Source organism: Mustela putorius, unplaced genomic scaffold, assembly GCF_011764305.1.
Source record: "Mustela putorius furo isolate JIRA1106 unplaced genomic scaffold, ASM1176430v1.1 tig00003869_pilon_pilon_pilon, whole genome shotgun sequence".
NCBI classification, from domain to species: Eukaryota; Metazoa; Chordata; class Mammalia; order Carnivora; family Mustelidae; genus Mustela; species Mustela putorius.
In genome coordinates this window covers 20,684,255-20,703,888 of record NW_025422021.1, presented here as the reverse complement: position 1 = coordinate 20,703,888, position 19,634 = coordinate 20,684,255, and the positions used below count along the sequence as shown (strand labels likewise).

General features: G+C 36.4%; 1 protein-coding gene across 1 annotated transcript in view; it reads right to left on the bottom strand.

Annotated features, from left to right (window-relative positions):
* Positions 1 to 19,634, bottom strand: part of PLA2R1 (phospholipase A2 receptor 1) — a 113,536-nt gene that overhangs the window by 41,864 nt on the left and 52,038 nt on the right. The window contains exons 11-12 of the mRNA XM_004743922.3: positions 13,733 to 13,905; positions 1,270 to 1,472 (exon numbers count right to left, since the gene is read on the bottom strand). Of these exons, the coding sequence (XP_004743979.1) occupies positions 1,270 to 1,472; positions 13,733 to 13,905 (376 nt within the window). The remainder of the gene's footprint in view (positions 1 to 1,269; positions 1,473 to 13,732; positions 13,906 to 19,634) is intronic.

Genomic DNA, 19,634 nt, shown 5'->3' with positions numbered 1-19,634 from the left:
GACAAATTAGAATTGGTGGAATGATCATGAATCTGGCTGACTTAGAAATGAGACCTGGGAACTAGGGCAGGTATATTACTAAGGTCGTTGGGTCTTTGCTGTGCCTAAATTCTCTGCTGTTTCTCAGCTGTCTTCACAGTAGCTGGAAGATGTCTATCCAATGAACAGTCTGCTTCTGACTTTATATAGGATCAAGGGTGAGGGTCCAAAACACAGAACTCCAGATCCGAGGCCTCTGTGCCCTCCTTGTTTTTAACTGCCTGACATTATGCCAGTGTCTCTGATGCTAGGCAGGCACCCTGCCGCCAGGCTTCACCAGACTCTGATTTGCTGTGACCAGAATGAATAGCTTTCCCAGTCCTGCGGGCCACAGCACAGCCTTTCCATCTTTTAAATTATATGTCAAAACTTACCTTCTCTGGGAACCCTTTCTTGAATCACTTAAAATTCATCAATCCCACCACCATGCCCATCAAAAATACCATACATTTGTTGACATGTCAGGGTCATATATAGTAGGAAAAACACTGGAATGGGGGTCCCAAGACCAGGGATTTATTCCAACTCTGTCAATAAATGATGGTGATCTTGGGCAGATCACTTCATCTTGCTGCCTCAGTTTGCTCACTTCTAAGGTTTAAATTACTGCTTTGTGAGATCACTTTTACCTGATGAATTTATTGTAGGATTGTACATGTGTACATTAAATTGAATGCATTCACAGATGTTTCATGACAAGAAGATTGTAAGTACTGATTTATATCTAGGATTTAAAAGTGATATGCAAAAAGATGTTTCTTCACACATTTTTTCACATGTGTATAAATACAAACACATGCATATATATCAACTGTATGTTTTAATTTGTTTGATCCTCAGGTGTCTGGCAAGCTGCAAAAGCTATTTTTAGCAGCAGAATGGTACTATTCCATAACAAAGACTATTCATTTTCTTACAATCTATGGAATTGTACCATTTCAATACCCAATGAACATCTGCCTTGTTCATTTGGTACTATGCAGTAAGAAAAATATTGGCTGGGGCCTTGACATTAGTCTTCAAGAAGAGAGCCTCAGTATCTCCAGGGATACATCAGTCTTTTGAATTAAAATTATTTTGGAATATAACTGAAAAGACAAAAGCGGTCAACATATATTAAGTAGCTGCTCTGTGTCAGGCACTGTTCTGGAGTAAGGGAATTTGGGATACATGGACCAAACTGAAATAATGTTCATCCCATTGAGAATGCCTCGGTACCCTTGGCATCACCTTGAAGCAGCTGGCCAACCCAGGCTCTGATTCCCAGTCCAAGTAGCAGGAGTGAAATGGCCATCTTTCTTCCTGCTCCGTTTTCTCCTGTTTTCCCACTGGCTGCTTACACAGGGACATTGCCTTAAAGTGTTTACAGTCCTTCACTTCCCAGCGACCAGGCGGACTATTTCCTCGCATGACAACACAACCACCACTGTAGCCTAAAAGCAGAAAACAACACTTTTGAATACCAGAATGACTAGAACATTTTGTCCTTAGAAGACAGGTCTTTAGAGTGTTGCACAATTGACATCTCATAATGAAGCACCCACATGAGAACAAGAAAGATGAAAAAGAAAGCTTTCTTAACAGGACTGTCTCATTTCTTTTCTTTTTTGTCTTTGGAGAAAGAATAGAAGATGGATAAGTGAGGGAAGAGAGACTGTGGAGACTGGACTTTAGACCTTTGGAGCTCAGATGCCAAATGATAGGAAACTAGGCACTGTTCAACCTGGGACTAAAAAATCCCCAATATTCAATCAAATCCCCAATATTTCAAGCAAATGCCAACATTCCTCTACTTTCAATTATGGAGCTTTTTTTTCCCTAACTATGCAGAGAAAAATTCAGCCTACCATTTACTGAACACTTACTCTGTATACTGTGCTTTGAAAGCCCATTGTGAAAAATCAACAATGAAAAATGCATAGTGGTTATTCTATGAGAAATATATTTGACAGGGAAGATACATAAATGATGGATTCAAGGCAGATTGCAAGGTACATAACAGAAAGCCAAACTACAAACCATGGGAGAGTGGAGAGAATGAGATAATTCTGTATGGGGTGAAACTCTAGAATAAAGGCAGACATTAAGGAAAAGGGAAAGACCATCTAGTTCTGAATGAAGCTCTATTCTTTTGTGTATGTTTGAACATACTGGAAAATGAACCATATTTTTCCATAGAAACAATTTCAATGTTAAGAAGTTCATTTGTCATCAAATCTGTATAACTCATAGGACAGTGAAAAAATATACCTCAAATTTCAGTGAATAGTAGAAAACAATCCCATTCCAAAAACAGAATACAAATTGAGTAAGAATGAACCTTTTTTCTTAAAGCCAAAGTGACCATTCATTTATCTAAATAAAATTAAACAACAACAAAATTGAGCCTCTATATCTACACATCAGCCTATTCTGTATATTGGCTACTAGAGATAGAAGGACAAAGCAAAATAAAACAAGCAAAACTCAACTCTTATTTTAGCACAGAGGAGGCACAGACACAAACATTTAGTTGCATTGAACATAATGTTGATGTACTATACTAGAGTTCAGATTTCTGTTGGAGATTCTAGAAGGGGTGATAGAGACTACCTCAGGATATCAGTAAAGGGTTTGCAGGAAGTGACATTTGAACTGAATTTTGAAGGACGAAAAAGAGAAAAGAATTTTCAAGGGGTGCTGGTAAAAAAAAAAAACCAAAAACAATTATAGATGGAACATCTGAAGACTGATGACTTGGGGCCTGAAGGCACTTAAAAATATAGTCACTTGGTACTAAATATTTGTCTTGCTTAATTTCCTTCACAAGGAATGGCTTCAATTTTTTTTTTCCCCATACAGAGCAACTGGCTTTATCCTTGTCAGCAATGGGTGGTTATTTTATGCTCACAGAAAGATAAAGAGAGGGGGAGTGAGAAGAAAGAAGACAGAGGAAGACATACAAAGAGCCTCTCTTAAAGGGTTGGAAAAATTTGTGCAAAAAGAGAATGAATAAAGGTGCTAAAGAACCAGTGTCTGTGTCTTCAACAATCCTGAGCTCACGTCCCATGTTAGACACCATGCATCACAGCCATCAGCAAGAAGGTCACAGTCCTGTGTGGGTGTCCATGCTGATGTGTCAAAGAGACCCACAAAAGTGAAAGTGATCAGTAGTAAACAAGAAAACATGACTAGTATACTTGCATAGAAGAGAAGGAAGTCAAGAGAAAGAGTTGGTCCATACAAAGGCCATCAGTCTGCTCCATTGGCCAGAACAGCTAGTTTGTGTTAAAGCTGAATAAATGATTGGGGGCCACGCAAAGGAGAAAGATTATAGTGTGTAAGTGCAACCTTCCAGGAATGGAGATTTGCAATCCTGTTCAATGTAATTTTGTGTATGTGCTGCTGAAGCGAGCACTTGTTCAATGTAATTTTGGCATGCAGCTCACAATCTAGCTGGTCATGAACAATAGAGGAGATGCCGCATACTCTGTGTGATGAAGTCCTAATGAAGTCGAACTGTGAAAATCCACATGGAAGCCCCAGAGGTAATATGCCAATGAGATTGTTTTAGTTGAAGGAGCAGGGTAAATAGGTACTCCCTCTCAATGCCTCCATCCTTCCTTCCCCAGCAACTTTTGAGTTGGAGCCTGAAGTCTGGAGTTCTAGTCTCAGTACAAATACTTAGTAACTCAAAACTCAAACAAGTTAATTAATCACAAAAACCCTTATCTAAAATGTGGGGATAATAATTCCTTTTCTCCTCTCTGGTTTTTGTGAAGATCAAGCAGGATAATGTATTTAAAAGCACCCTGAAAGATAGGAAGGGCTAAAAACCATCCCCAAGATGTTGCTTCTGTTCTTATTTTGACTTTTCATTACAAAAGCTGGGTTTTGTGGCAGGAGTTCTGCCTGCATGTTCAAAGAATTTTTTAAAAGTTCGAATCAGCAAGTTTGAAATGTAATATACTTTTTTTTGTTGGTCTTGCATTTTGTTTTTACTTTTTCACATCAGACAATGATTAAATAGCTCTGGTTTTAGATACTATAGATACTCAACTCATCTTCATTAGTGGAGAAGGAGATGTTTGTGAACTGCTATGAAGATGAAAAGTGCTGTAGGAGTGTTATTGGTATTCTAAAGTGGTTAACTTAATGGAACATTTGACCCAAATTTTAGAGGCTCAGCCCCCAAAGAAGCAGTAAAGTGGTGTAATAAAGGGAGACTGGGCTAAGGGAGATATAAACCGAATTTATAATCTTGTATTGTGGGTATGCTTGCAAAAGCCAAACAATAAAGGTAGGGCGTGGGAAAGAGTGGAGGGTGTTTTTCTCCCCGAGAAATTGTTCTCAAATTCAATAACTCATTTCCCATTGGAGAAGAAAAAACTATCATCTTATTCCTCAGTGGTGAATCTCACATTTAAACTGATTCTCCTTACCTGCCTTACCCTCCCTCTGTTCCCCTTCAGTCTCTCCATGAAACATGAATGGGATAACTTTAGGTTGATTAAGACATTCCAATTCACTATTCTAGTCCTTTCCATTTGGCAAAGCTATCTAACCATATAAATTGAACTGAGCTGGGAAAGCCTCCATCCTTTAGCTCTCTGGTCAAATACCTGAAAGTAGACAAATGAAATCTATTTGTGGCCTCAGGGTAGGAGAGAACTGTAGCTGGGCCTTCAGAGCCTCTGGACAATCATTTTATTTGAGTCTGTCTAGTTATTTTCCCATCCTGCAATAATCCTTTCACACCCTTACTTCTTATTTTTTTTTTAAAGATTTTATTTATTTATTTGACAGACAGAGATTACAAGTAGGCAGAGAGAGAGAGAGAGAGGAGGAAGCAGGCCCCCTGCCCAGCAGAGAGCCCGATGCGGGACTCGATCCCAGGACCCTGAGATCATGACCTGAGCCGAAGGCAGAGGCCCAACTCACTGAGCCACCCAGGCGCCCCACACCCTTACTTCTTAAGCTTGTGCCTTATCCACCTTCCTTCTCTGCCCCTTTTTCCTTCTTCATGCAGAAAAGTGATGCTATAAGGGTAGATTCCATGGAATGGTATATATTGATATATACTGTATATGCATTTTATATGGTCTTTCTTTATTCAGCTTCAAAAACTCTGAGCTGGATATTAGCATCTACAGTTTGCTAATGCACAAATTGAGGCACAGACGTTTAGTAACTTGTCTAAGGCCACGTGGGGAGGGTTTGATACAGAACTTGAAAACAGATTGAGCTGAATCTACCATGAGACGATGTCAAGAAACACAGTAGACAGGCATACAATGAATAGTTGTTGAATGATTGGATCTTCCCCTCTAATTATGTTCCTCCTTTTCCAAGGACCTCCCTCTCATTCCCCTGGTCACATTTCTTTTCTGTGTGTGCCCACAGCATTTTCTTAAAGATCTATGATCCCATTTTTACCTTTTCTGACAGTTACTTACATTATAAAAAGATATGGAAATCTCCAAAGAGTGCCCAGAAATGAGAAATGAGAATAGGTTTTTTCCTATTCATGTGGTGGTTCATTTCAGAACTCTGCAAAGCCTTAAACTGGACCCACCTATCTATCTGATGGCTGGAGAGGCTTCTCCTTGCTATGTGGAGTCACTTTCAAGAAAAACAGATTTGATTTGCTCTCCCAGGATCCCAATTTCCCTGTCATTGGCAGAAGATTTCTATTGACTTGGGACAATTGGGGTAGATGCTCTAGAGTTACCCCATATGAGTGAAACACACCTTTTCTGCAGTAGCATCTAGATCTAGAAACAAAACTTTGGTCACAAAGCCTGAGTAATAGATAGATGCAAAATAATGATCTCAAAGTGTTTCCCCTTCTTTTTACAGACAACTATGCAACTGTAATATAACTTGGAAAAGATGTTTGAATGTCTTAACAAGAATGGACATACTTTTTTTTTCCTCTCCTCTATAGCCTCCATTTATATCGAATCTTTAAGTACAAACTACATCTTAGTTTCTAATGCATTTGCATCCCTAAATAAGAAAGGCCCCATCTCCCCCTTTAATGAGTGCTGCTAGTAGTATAGATAAAAATTCATTTTCCTATTTTACCTGTAGAGTTACTTCTTTTAAAATACCAAGTGCCACAGTCTCTTTGCTATTGCTGTTTTAGTAAAATAGCAGGAAACTATGTCTTCATAAAAATATCCCAGACATGGGGCGCCTGGGTGGCTCAGTGGGTTAAGCCGCTGCCTTCGGCTCAGGTCATGATCTCAGGGTCCTGGGATCGAGTCCCGCATTGGGCTCTCTGCTGGGCAGGGGGCCTGCTTCCTCCTCTCTCTCTCTCTCTCTGCCTACTTGTAATCTCTGTCTGTCAAATAAATAAATAAAATCTTAAAAAAAAATATCCCAGACATGAAGCTATGAAGAACCCCCTAATGAATCAGTGAATCTAGGCACTGATCATCAGTGGCTGCTAACATTGCAAAAAGGGAGAAAAGTGAACATTACGTGCCTTCAGATAGAAGACACAGCTACTTATGAAATGGTTTTCTAAAAGAAAAGAAAAGAAAAGAAAATCTGAATTAATAATGCCTCTGATTCTAACTTTTTAAAAATAAAAATGTCGGGGCGCCTGGGTGGCTCAGTGGGTTGGGCCATTGCCTTCAGCTCGGGTCATGGTCTCAGGGTCCTGGGATTGAGTCCCACATCGGGCTCTCTGCTCGGCGGGGAGCCTGCTTCCTCCTCTCTCTCTCTCTCTGCCTGCCTCTCTGCCTACTTGTGATCTCTCTCTGTCAAATAAATAAATAAATAAATCTTTAAAAAAATGTCAATTTTATGGAAAATGAAGAAGATATTAAACAACATACAGGGATTAAATCAAAAAGTCCAGACTGTAGGGAGCTGCAGGACAAATAACCCATTTGCACAGTGAATAAAATTTTTTAAAAATGGCAGGGGATAAGGAAGAAAGAAACATAGAGATTAAAATAGACTTTAAGAGATCTATCAACCAATTGCAATGTATAAATCTTTTTTAGGATCCTGACTCAAACAAACTGTAAAGTCCATTTACAGTTTATATTTATGAATATTTGTGAATAATTTAGAAATTTCAGCATTAACTAAAGATTTATGTTATGAAGGTATAGTTAATTACTGTTAGTTGTGATAATTGTCTTATATTCATGTTTTTAAAAAGAAATCTTTATCTTCTAGGGATAATATCGCAATATGTGTGGATGAAACAATATGATGTCTGGGCTTTGCTGTGACAAAATATGGGAAGTGGGTGAGGGTACACAAGAAACAAGATAGACCATGAGTTCATAATGGATGACATGGGTGATGGGTATATGGTGGGTCATTACACTATTTGGGGAACATAATACAAAGTCAAAAAAAGTGACAGAACTGCACTTCCACCATAGATGGAATATTCTGATGATATGACATAAGGACAGAGTCTTGACTAAGTTTATAAAAAACAGCAGGCTTCCTGTTCAGTGGTCAATTTATATAGTCAGTTTGGGCTGGATTAGGATTCTGACATGGGGACCAAGTTAATGGATACTTTCATGACAGGCAGGAGAAAAAATGTGTTAGGATGGTGTTTCTGCAAACTGCAATTTAAAAGAAAAAAGAAAACACAGAGGCTTTTATATTGCTATTTTCTTCAAAAAATGATTTACATTTTCATCTTATTCAGAGACAATTTACTCAGTGTCAGTCAGCATGAGCAGCCAAACTGAGCATCATGATATTATTTTTGCTTCAGGGAGAACAGGAAAAGAGTAGTGCCACTCAAATAAATTATAGCAGAAACTTATGAATGACAAGGAGCTCTGCTTCAGTTCCAGATTTTAGACATCCAAATATGCCCCAAGGAAGATAACATTAAAAACCAAGATTTTGTCTACTCAAAACGTATTAATTTGTTTTGACAGGTATAGACATTACTAACAAAATTCCAAAGTATATTAGAAATGAAACCTGAGCTTTTTTTTCCCCAGTAATAGTGTGACATGGAACTTTACTAGTCTCTGCATTTTAATAATATTCATAGATTTGTGGAATTTGAGAAGGTTGTTTACTGACTGAATTATGATGTTTCTTGTTTAGAGCCATGCAAAGTCACCCTTTTCTGTACACATTTCCTAAACCAATGCTTATACGCAAAAATATGTATTTTGTCTTAATTTCATCTTATAGGCATCTTTAAAAAGTATGGTTTTTGAAAAAATAATACACTGTATATTTTAGAGCATTTCGGATTCATAGCAAAATTGAGTGGAAAGTACAGACTTGCCTTATACCTCCTGTCCCAAATACATAAAACCTTCCTCACTATTGACATCCCATACCACAATGGTACATTTGTTAAAACTTACAGTGACACATCATTACCACCCCAAATCCATGATTTATATTAAATTTCATTGTTGGTGTTGTACATTCTGTGGTTTGGACAAATGTATAATCATATATATCCACCACTGTAGTACCATATAGAATAGTTTCATTGCCTCCCAAATATTCTGTGCTTCTATTTATCTCTACTTCCCCCTAACCCCTGAAAACCACTTTTTATATTTTTATATATTTATATTTTATATTTTATATAGAATAGTTTCATTCCCTCCCAAATATTCTGTGCTTCTATTTATCTCTACTTCCCCCTAACCCCTGAAAACCACTTTTTATTAGTAATTTTTTCACTGTCCCATAGTTTTGCCTTTTCCAGAATGTCATATGGTTGGAATCATGTAGTATGCAGACTTTTCAATTGGCCCTTTTCCCTTAATAATGTGCATTTAAGTTTCATTAAATGTCTTTCAGCGGTTTGATATCTCATTTCTTCTTTTTTTTTTTTTTAAGTTTTTATTTATTTTTTTCAGAGAGAGAGAGAGAGAGAGTAAACATGGGTACAGGAAGGGGGAGCAGGAAAAGCAGACTTGCTACTAAACAGAGAGCCTGATGCTGAGCTCCATTCAGGGACACTGGTGATCATGACCTGAGCAGAAGGCAGACATTTAACCGACTGAACCACCCAGCAGCCAGGCCTTTTGTCCATTTTTAAATCTTGTCTTTCATTTTCTTATTGTTGAGTTTTAAGAATTCTTTGTACATTTTGGATATCAGTCCTTTATGAGTGTGGCTTTTCCTATTTTCTCTTAGTCTGTGTCTTATTTTCTCATTCTCTTGGCATTGTCTTTCTCATAGCAAAAGTTTTTAGTTTTAGTGAATTCTTTCATGGATTGTACCTTTGGTATCTAAAAAGTCATTACCTTACTCAAGGTCATCTAGGTTTCCTATTATGTGATCCTCTAGGAGTGTTATGCATTTGTGATTTACATTTAGGTGTATGGTTCCTATCAGTCAGTTTCTGGGCTCTCTATTCTGTTCTATTGATGTGTCTTATTTATTTATTTTTTATTTTTTTTTCCAATACCACCCTGCCTTGATTACTCTAGCTTTATAGTAAGTCTTGAAGTCAGGTAGTGTCAGTTTTCTGACTATGTTCTTCTACATCAATAAGGAGTTTGCTATTCTGGGTCTTTTGCCTTTCCATATAAACTTTAGAATCAGTTTGTTGATATCCACAAAATAAGTTGTTGGGATTTTTATTGGGATAATACTGAACCATAGTTTTGTGAAAAACTGACGTCTTGACAATATTGAGTTTTTCTATCCATGAACATGGAATATCTCTCCTTTTATTTAGTTCTTCTTTAACTTATTTCACTAAAGTTTATATTTGTCCTCATATAGATTTTGTACCTATTCTGTTAGGTTTTATATATAAATATTTCAATTTGGGGTAGGGCTAATGTAAATGATACTATGTTTTTAATGTTAAACTCCACTTGCTCATTGCTGTTATATAAGAAAGTAATTGACTTCTATTCATTAATCTTTTCTATTGCAATCTTGCTATAATCACTTATTAGTTCAAGGGATCTTTTATTGATTCATTCTGATTTTTTAAAAAGATTTTATTTATTTATTTGACAGAGAGAGATCACAAGTAGGCAGAGAGGCAGGCAGAGAGAGAGAGGGGGAAGCAGGGTCCCCGCTGAGCAGAGAGCCCGATGTGGGGCTCAATCCCAGGACCCTGAGATCATGACCTGAGCCGAAGGCAGAGGCCTTAACCCCCAGAGCCACCAAGGTGCCCCTCATTCTGATTTTTTATGTAGGCAATCTTGTCATCCATGAATGAAGCTTTATTTCTTTCTAATCTGTATGCCTTTTACTTGTTTTTTTTTTTTTTTTTTTTTTTTTTTTTTTTTTTTTTTTTTTTTTTGTCATATTGCATTAGCTAGGACTGCTACTACACTGTTTAAAAGAAGTGCTGTGGGTGCCTGGGTGGCTCAGTTGGTTAAGGGATTGCCTTTGGTTCAGGTCATCATCCTGGAGTTCCAGGATCAAGTCCAGCATTGGGCTCCCTGGTAGGTAGTCTGCTTCTCTCTCTGACCCTCCCCCCTCTTGTGTTCCCTCTCTTTCTCTCTCAAATTCTCTCTCTCTCAAATAAATAAATAAATAAAAATCTTTTTAAAAAATAAAAGAAGTGCTGACAAGGAACATTCTTGCCTTGTTCCTGATGTTAGTGGGAAAGCTTTTATTTTTCACCATTAAGTATGGTATATGTGGGTTTTGTAGATGTTCTTTATAAAGTTGAATAAGTTCCCCTTTATTCCTAGTTTGCTAACAGTTATTAAAACAAACAGACGTTGGATTTTGTCATATGTTTTTCTGCATCTATTGATATGATCATGTGACTTTTTAAAAATAGCCTGTTGATGTGATGGATTATACTAATTGATTTTTGGAAGTTAAATCATCCTTGTAAGATGGTATAAATCCCACTTGGTCATGATGTCTAATTCTTTTTTACATTTTTGGATTCAATTTATTAATATTTCATTGAAGATTTTTGCTACTCTGTTCATGAGAGACATTGGTCTGTAATTTTCTTTTCTTGCAATGTCTTTGTCTGATTTTGGTATTAGGGTAATGCTGGCCTCAGAAAGAGACAGTAAGTATTCCCTCTGCTCTGTCTTCTGTAAAAGACTGTAGAGAACTGGCATAATTTCTTCCTTAAATGTTTAGTAGAACTCACCAGAACTCACCAGTGAACTCACGTGGACTTGGTGTTTTCTGTTTTGGAAGATTATGAATTTTTTTTTAAAAGATTTTTATTTATTTATTTGACAGACAGAGATCACAAGTAGGCAGAGAAGCAGGCAGAGAGAGAGAGGAGGAAGCAGGCTCCCTGCTGAGCAGAGAGCCCGATGCGGGGCTCGATCCCAGAACCCTGGGATCATGACCTGAGCTGAAGGCAGAGGCTTTAACCCACTGAGCCACCCAGGCGCTCCGAAGATTATGAATTTTTGTTTCAATTTCTTTAATTGCTATAGGCCTACTCCAATAGTTTACTTCTTCTTGTGTGAATTTTGGCTGATTATTTCTTGTGTGAATTTTGGTCGTTTCATCTAGGTTATCAAATTTTTGGATATAGAGTTGTTCATAATATTCCTGTATTACCCTTTTAATATCTCTGGGATCTGTAGTGCTTCTCCCTCTTTTATTTGTGATATTAGTAATTGTGTCTGTTCTCTTTTCTTAGTCTGGTTACAGGGTTATCAATTTCATCGATCTTTTCAAAGAACCAACTTTTTAAAAATTGATTTTCTTTATTGAGCGTCTGTTTTCAATTTTACTAAATTCCTGCTCTAATTTTTATTATTTATTTTCTTTGACTTACTGTGGATTTAATTTTCTCTTCTTTTTCTAATTTCCTAAGGTAGGAGCTTAAATTATTGATTTTAGATATTTTTTTCCTAATATATGTGTTCAGTGCTTTAAATTTCCCCTTAAACATTGCTTTCTCTGCATCTTGCAAATTTTGGTAAGTTGTATTTTTATTTAGTTTAAAATGTTTTAAAATTCCTCTTGAGATTTCTTCTTTGACCCATGTGTTATGTAAAAATGTATTGTTTAATCTCTAAATATTTTGGAATTTTCCAACTATCTTTCTGATATTGGTTTCTAGTTTAATCTGACTGTGGCCTGAGAGAAGACATTGTATAATTTCCATTCTTTTAAATTTGTTGAGATATATTTTATGACCAGAATATGGTCTACCTTAGTGAACATTTCATGTGATCTTGAGAAGAATGTATAATTTGCTGTTGATGGATAAGTAGTCTATAGATATCTGATACAGAGGTATTAAAATTTCTGACTGTCATAGTAGATTTATCTATTAGAAGATAGTAGCTTCATCTATTTTTTCCTTGCAGTTCTATCAATTTTTTTTCTCATGTATTTTGACACTCTGCTGTTAAGTATATACACATAAAGGACTGTTATGTCTTTTTAGAGTAGTGACTCCTTTACCATTATATAATATCCCTTTGTTTAATCCCTGAAAACTTTCCTTATTCTTCAGTCTGCTCTGTGAAATAAATGTAGCTATTCCTGCTTTCTTTTGATTAGCATTTGCAAAGTATATCTTTGTCCATCCTTTTATCTTTTAATCCACATGTATTTTTATATGTAAAGTTGGTTTCTTGTAGTCAACATACAGTTGTGTCTTGTGTTTTGATCTGTTCTGACAATCTCTGTCTTTTAATCGGTATATTTTGTCCTTTGGCAAATTACTATTACATATTTGATATATGAAAACTATTTTGATAGTATTATAATATCCACCTTTCCTCAGGGAAGAGCCTGAGGCTCCCTGACCTTTCCTCCAGAAACAAATTTAGAGGTAACTTATTGTCTATTATTTCTTGGCGTAGCCCTGATTGAGACCCCAAGGAAAAGGGAGCAAGGTATCCAAATCAGAGCTCATGCTGAAGTAAAGGGGTGTCAAGTCTAGGTTGGTGACCTAAAGACCTAAAGCTGGTTCTACAGGGGGTAGGTCTAGTGTACTTGTGGCTGAAGACATTAGTTTCTCTGGAACTAACTAACCTGGCACAGTTTCATGTTTTGGGATCTAGAGCTGAGCTTTTGAGAGTGAGCTACTTGAGGTCTAACTCTGAAATCCTGGCTAAGTTACCACCAAAGTCCATGGAGGAGATGGATTAATAAGAATGTTACCTAAGTAATGGGTCAGAATTCCACAGCAAAGTGGCAGTGACTGGACTGATAGAGTTGCCTATTTGTGCCCATTCACTGTGCTTTGAAGTATAATAGACTATTCTGGACTGAGTAAGCCCCTGAGATTCTTGGACAATGAGGGGGAAGGATGGGGAAAAGACTTTAAGAGGAAGAATCTGGACTTCTTGCTAATAAAGGCATACGTGGTATTGAGCAATAAATTTCTACCTTGAGGGTGCCTGTTTGGCTCAGTTGGTTAAGCAACTGCCTTTGGCTCAGGTCATGATCCAGAGTCCCAGGATTGAGTCCCACATTGGGCTCCCAGCTCCATGGGGAATCTGCTTCTCCCTCTGACATCCCCTCTCATGCTCTCTCTCTCTTAAATAAATAAATAAATAAATAAATAAATATCTTTAAAAAAATTATACCTTGAACCTGTCAAATGTCACATGCATTATACTTTTAAAAATGACCAGCTACATGTCACCTCCTGGGAACCTGTGGTAATTGTTTTAGTTGATTTAGGCATAAAGAAAACATCAAGAAAGCACCAAAGGAGGTGGACCATGGATGGAAAGAATTTTAGTCAAAGAAAACAGGAGAGAGGAGTGGTATTACAATCCCTTCCACTCACGAGGCTGATGTGCATTCCAGTGTGTGTACTGCACGGGCTCAGACTTCTGTCCTGCTGCTGTTCTCCAAGTGTATTCTCCTGTATCATTTTGATCTTGAAGAGCGATCCAAAAATAACTCTCCTTCGTTTTTACCACACTACTGATCAAACTGGTAATAAAAGCCTGTTCAAACCTTAAAAATGGAAAAAGGAAATGGTTATAGTAGGTTTCTGGGCAATAAAAAAATGTCATTCAAGCGTAATGAGGTACACAGAATGGCACCAGAGTAATTCTTTCTGATGAATTCTTCAGAACATGGAGCAGAAAAACACTCAAAACCCCAGACATTACTAATACATGCCAAATGTCTGTGCAATTCCCAGAAATAGATGAGTGAGGAGAATTTGACTCTCAAAGACAAGGCTTAATTCTTCAAGGAATAGAGTCCAGCTCCACTTTCGGAGTATAGGTGGTAAAGCCCATCAAGCTAGCAATACATTTCTTGGCACAGCATGTGCTCTATTTTGTAATTAGGTCACATATCACATACCTTGCCATAATGTGTGTGCAATGGGGGAACTGGCAGTGGGGAGGAGGAATGAATATTGCCAACATGGAGTTCACATGCACCCACCCACCACACTTGCCTGGTGAGAATGGAACAGAGATTGGAGTCGTTATTTTATGTCTCCCAAATCGGTTTATTCACAAGCACATGGAGTCCTTGGCTTATTCAAATGTGTTCAGATGTACACATTCACTGAAGATAAATTTAAAACCCTAGGAACTAATCCAAGGATGTGCACCCACTAATATTTTCCCCACACAACTGAAAGAATTAGTATTCATTGATTGGTGGCAGTCGTCCTTTCCCAACATGAATGCATCAAAAGTAGAATCTGGAAAATTTGTATATATGCTTCCACATGAATATTTAGTAGAAAAATATGAGTATTAAAACTTAAGTAGCATTGAAATTTTAAGCTAAGTTGTAATCTATCTTGAAAAATTTATTTCCAATGCATCTGAAGTTTTGAAGAAACACGTTTCAAACAGTGGTAACTTTTGGCCAGAAGTGCTGAGTCAGTGAGAAAGGGTAGGCTTGATGAAATTACCCAGGAAACCTAAGAAAGCAAATTAGACTTTTTCATCCAATTCTGGAATTGTTTAGTTACCATGCATCCTTACGTTGCTAAGGGAAACGAAATCCATGGGGTCATTCAAGAATAGAAGAGCCTCAAAGGAAATGTGGGGTAGGGGAGAAATGAGCACAGAAAAAGTAAAAATTTTAATCATTATGAACATCACTACCAACATTTAATGATCTTAGGCATCCATGACACTCATCTTTGCAGAGCATATGGATTTTTATTATGGTCTAGTAAATATTTTCTGTACTCTATTAATAATCCAAATAGCACACATGTGAAATTAGAAAAGTTCTTTTTAACCAGATTGCAGTGGCAGAATTTTATGTAAATGTGTTTTAAAGGAAAGTACATAAAACTAAACATTGTCTAGATGCTATCGTAATTTTCCTTATGCTTCCAGTGGTTCACGCTCTCACAATTTAGGATCTGCTTTGCCTTCTCCTCTCTGAGACAGAGTAACATTTTTATCGTGCCCAGCCAATGCTTTAACTGCTGTCTTAGGAGGCCAGTGAGGCACTACATCATGGAGGCTATGGCCAGACCACCATTACTGTGCTGGTTCTAAACCCAGGGGATAATGCTGGTTCTTCCATTACCTTGTACTACAGCATTTATTGGATAATAGAGAGGAAACTACAGCATTTATTGGATAATAGAGAGGAACGTGGCCACTGATACCATTATTTATGACAACATTTTGCTTTTGTTCCCTGTTGATTTTATTTAGTCCACTCTGATTCGCTGTTTTATCACTAATAATGATTGCTTAAAACAATAGACACCTTGTGCTTCTTAAATTGGCAAGTGTTTTTTAAGTAGTTGCTTATAATACTCATACAGTATATCCTAAAACCTTAAAATCAGGACCCTAGTTTTCTTGGTATGGTTTAGAAGATATCATTATTAATAAAGAAATTCAGCAAATATATCTTTCTTTTAAATCATATATTCTAAGAACTTAAGTCTAGATCACAGCATGCAGCCTTTTGAGTGTCTATTTCCAACAGATAAAGAAACGAGAGGACATTTTATATTTGTTATCACTCACTATTTCATTCCAAACACTTAAAAGGGTTGTGAAAACTCTGGTTTTACAGTAATAGAACAGATGATCTTTTAAAGTCTATTTTGGCCTTGTGTTCAGAATTCTTCATCTGAGAATATTCCAGAGTTTTTTTATGTTTGGACTTTTTGCCTGGTTTCACTGGATTATGTAATTCAAACGTTATTGTGACTTAAGGAGCAAAAAGTAACCATAAATACATGTTTTTATATTTTTATTTGAATCAGAATAACATATCCAAGGAATTCAATAAAGTAAACATTTTTATTTTTTAGAAAAACAAATGTTAAAATACTTTCCATATGTGTAACTACTTATAACATCAAATTTTTAGGGAAATAATTCTTTTTTTTTTAAGATTTTATCTATTTATTTGACAGAGATCACAAGTAGGCAGAAAGGCAGGCAGAGAGAGAGGAGGAAACAGGCTCCCCACCGAGCAGAGAGCCCATGCGGGGCTCGATCCTAGGACCCTGGGACCATGACCCGAGTCGAAGGCAGAGGCTTTAACCCACTGAGCCACCCAGGTGCCCCTAAGGATTAATTCTTAAGCTTAGAAAAAAATTTTTTCCAGTGAACTCCTTAAAGAAGTTAAGAAATCAAATGTGCATTTTCAATGTAAATAACAAAAATATATCTTGAATTTCCATCAGTTTGATGAGAAATTGTTACTCATGGTGCTAAACATTACATTTTAATTTTAAAAGTGCAATTTGAAGGCAGCAGTACTTATTTTTTGGATACACTGAAATTTTTTTCATTTCAAAATAAAATTTACATTTCAAAATGCACACCTCAAAAGGAGATATTGTATATTTGAATCTCTAACTGAACATATTTCTTCATCCATTTAGCCAGTGACCAATGTAGCTGAAAAAAAAAAAAAAGATGTTTCTTGTCTGTGAATAACACAACACTTAGCAGACAACAGTACTTGATGATTATGTTTGTGTTACCTAAAATAAGAGATTGAAAAAATAATGAATGGATGTAGCTTCACTAGAGAGCTTATTTCAATTAAAAATAATAGTGGTAGTTTTACACTATAGTGATCCACTTAGGAAGTTTTCAACTTTGAGCTGAATAATTACAATAGGATTTCTTTTAATAACACAGGTGATAACATTTTTAATACCATATTCGAATAACTTACTCTATTGTGGAATGAATACAAAAATGAGAAATTTCTTTCTCTTTCTTTTAAATAAAGAATAGAAATAAAATACTAGTAGTTTCAAAATGGGAAACATACATCATGATTATTGCCACAAAAAGTTTTTGGTGGCGTTCCTCAAGAACTAGAAATATTCGGTTTTTGGCTGTTGTTTGTCGCAAAAGACTAGAAGAGGAATATAGACTTAGAAAAGATACTTAACATACACACAAAAAATATACCTAGAATAAAAAATTCCAAACTGTTAATGACAGTTACTTTTGTTAACTGTGAATGGGAGAGAAGTGGGATTGTTTGGGAGGGAGGAGGAATGCAGGTGAGAGGGCATGTTCACTTTTAGTTTATATTCTTCTGGCTTGCTTGAATTTATACCAATAAGAATGTTTTTATTGCATAATTTTAAAGAGGACAACTAAAAATACGTTTTTAAAAAGAAAGTGAGGGGTGCTTAGGTGGCTCATTTGGTTGAGTGTCTGGCTCTTGGTTTCCACTCACGTCATGATCTCATGGGTTGTGAGATTGAGCCTCAGGTCATCAGGCTCCACACTCACTGCAGAGTCTGCTGGAAGATGCTCTCCCTTTGCTCCTCCCCACGTCCATGCATGCACACATGCGTGTGGGTGTGTGAGGGTGCTCTGTCTCCCGCAAATAAATAAATAAATCTTCAAAAATATATAAAATACATGAAAAAGAAAGGTAATTGGATTCTATTAAAAAAGTGTTAGAACTAATAAATTCAGTCAAGTTCGGGATGCAGTCAACACACAAAAATCAGTTGCATTTCTGTACACTAACAATTAAGAATCTGAATCAATTCAATATATAATAGCATCAAAAATAAAATAAATACTTGGGAATAAACTTAGCGGAGGAGGCAAAAACTTGTACACCAAAAACTACAACACACTGTTGAAAGAAATTAAAGATCCAAATAAATGGAAGTAGAAAAATCCACTTTAAAATTCATATGGAATTTCAAGGGATTTCAAGCCAAATATCAAAAACAAATATGAAAAAGAACAAAGTTGGTCTCACATTTCTTGATTTCAAAACTTACTGAAAGTACCACAATAAAAAACCGTGTGGTACAGCATAAAGACAGACACAGATTAACAGAATAGATAGAGAACCCAGAAATAAACACTTGTATATATGGTCAAATAATTTTCCACAAGGGTGCCAAGACCGTTCAACGGGAAAAGCACAGTCTTTTCAACAATGATTTTGGGAAAACTGGATATTCACCTGCGGAAAAATACACTGGGTCTCTTCTTACATCATATGATTTATAAAAATTAACTGGAAGTTGATCAAAGGCCTAAACACAAGAGCTAAGCTTATAAATCTCTTAGAAAAAAATAGGGAAAACTTTTCATGACATTGAATGTGGCAATTATTTCTTAGATATGACACCAAAAGCACAGACAACAAAATAAGAATGGATAAGGTGGACTTAATCAAAATTTAAAACTTTGTGCATTGAAGGGCATCAACAGAGTGAAAAAGCAACCCACAGAACAAGAGACTGTATTTGCAAATTATGTATCTGATATGGGATTAAAAACTAGACTATATAAAGGACTACTACAATTCAACAACAAAGAATGAATTGCCCAATTAAAAAATAGGTAAAGGACTTGGAAAAAAAATTTTCTCCAAAGAAGATATATAGATGCCAAAAAGCACATGAAAAGACATTCAGTATCACTAATACTTAGGGAAGTGTGGGTTGAAACCACAATCAGATACCATTTCATACCCATTAGAATGGCTATTATATAAAAACAACATAACAAGTGTTGGCTAGCTTGTGGAAGAATTGGAACTCCTGAGCACTGCTGGTGGGATTGTAAAATGATGCTGCCAATATGGAAAACAGTATAGTTGTTCCTCAAAAAATTAAGAGTGGAATTATATCAGAAAGTTCACTTCTGGATATACTACCCAAAATAACTGAAACCAGGGACTTGAAAGATATTTGTACATTCATGTTCATAGCGGCATGTTTCACAATTTCCACCAAAAGGTAGAAGCATCTCATATCTATTGTATGAATAGATAAACAAAATGTGGTATATACATATTATGGAATATCATTCAGCCTTAAAAAGGAAGGAAATTCTGACACATGTTACAACATATATTAACCTGGAGGACATTAGACTAAGTGAAATAAGCCAGATAGAATAGCACAACTACTTCATGATGCCACTGACGTGTTAACTTAGAGCAGCCAACCACATAGAGACAAAAAGTAGAATGACTGTTGCCCAAAAGTGGGGGCAGAAGGAAATGGGGAGTTATTATTTATGAGACTGACGTGCTACCTACTGCGCTAACGAGGCATGTAAGAGAGTTATTATTTAAAGGGTACAGAATTTTAGTTTGGGAAGATGAAAAAGTTACAGAAATGGATGGTGGTGATGATTGTCCAATGATACAACTGTACTTAGTGCCACTGAACTGTATGCTTAAAAATTGTTATAATGATCAGTTTTATGTTCAACATATTTTATCATAATAAATAATTAACA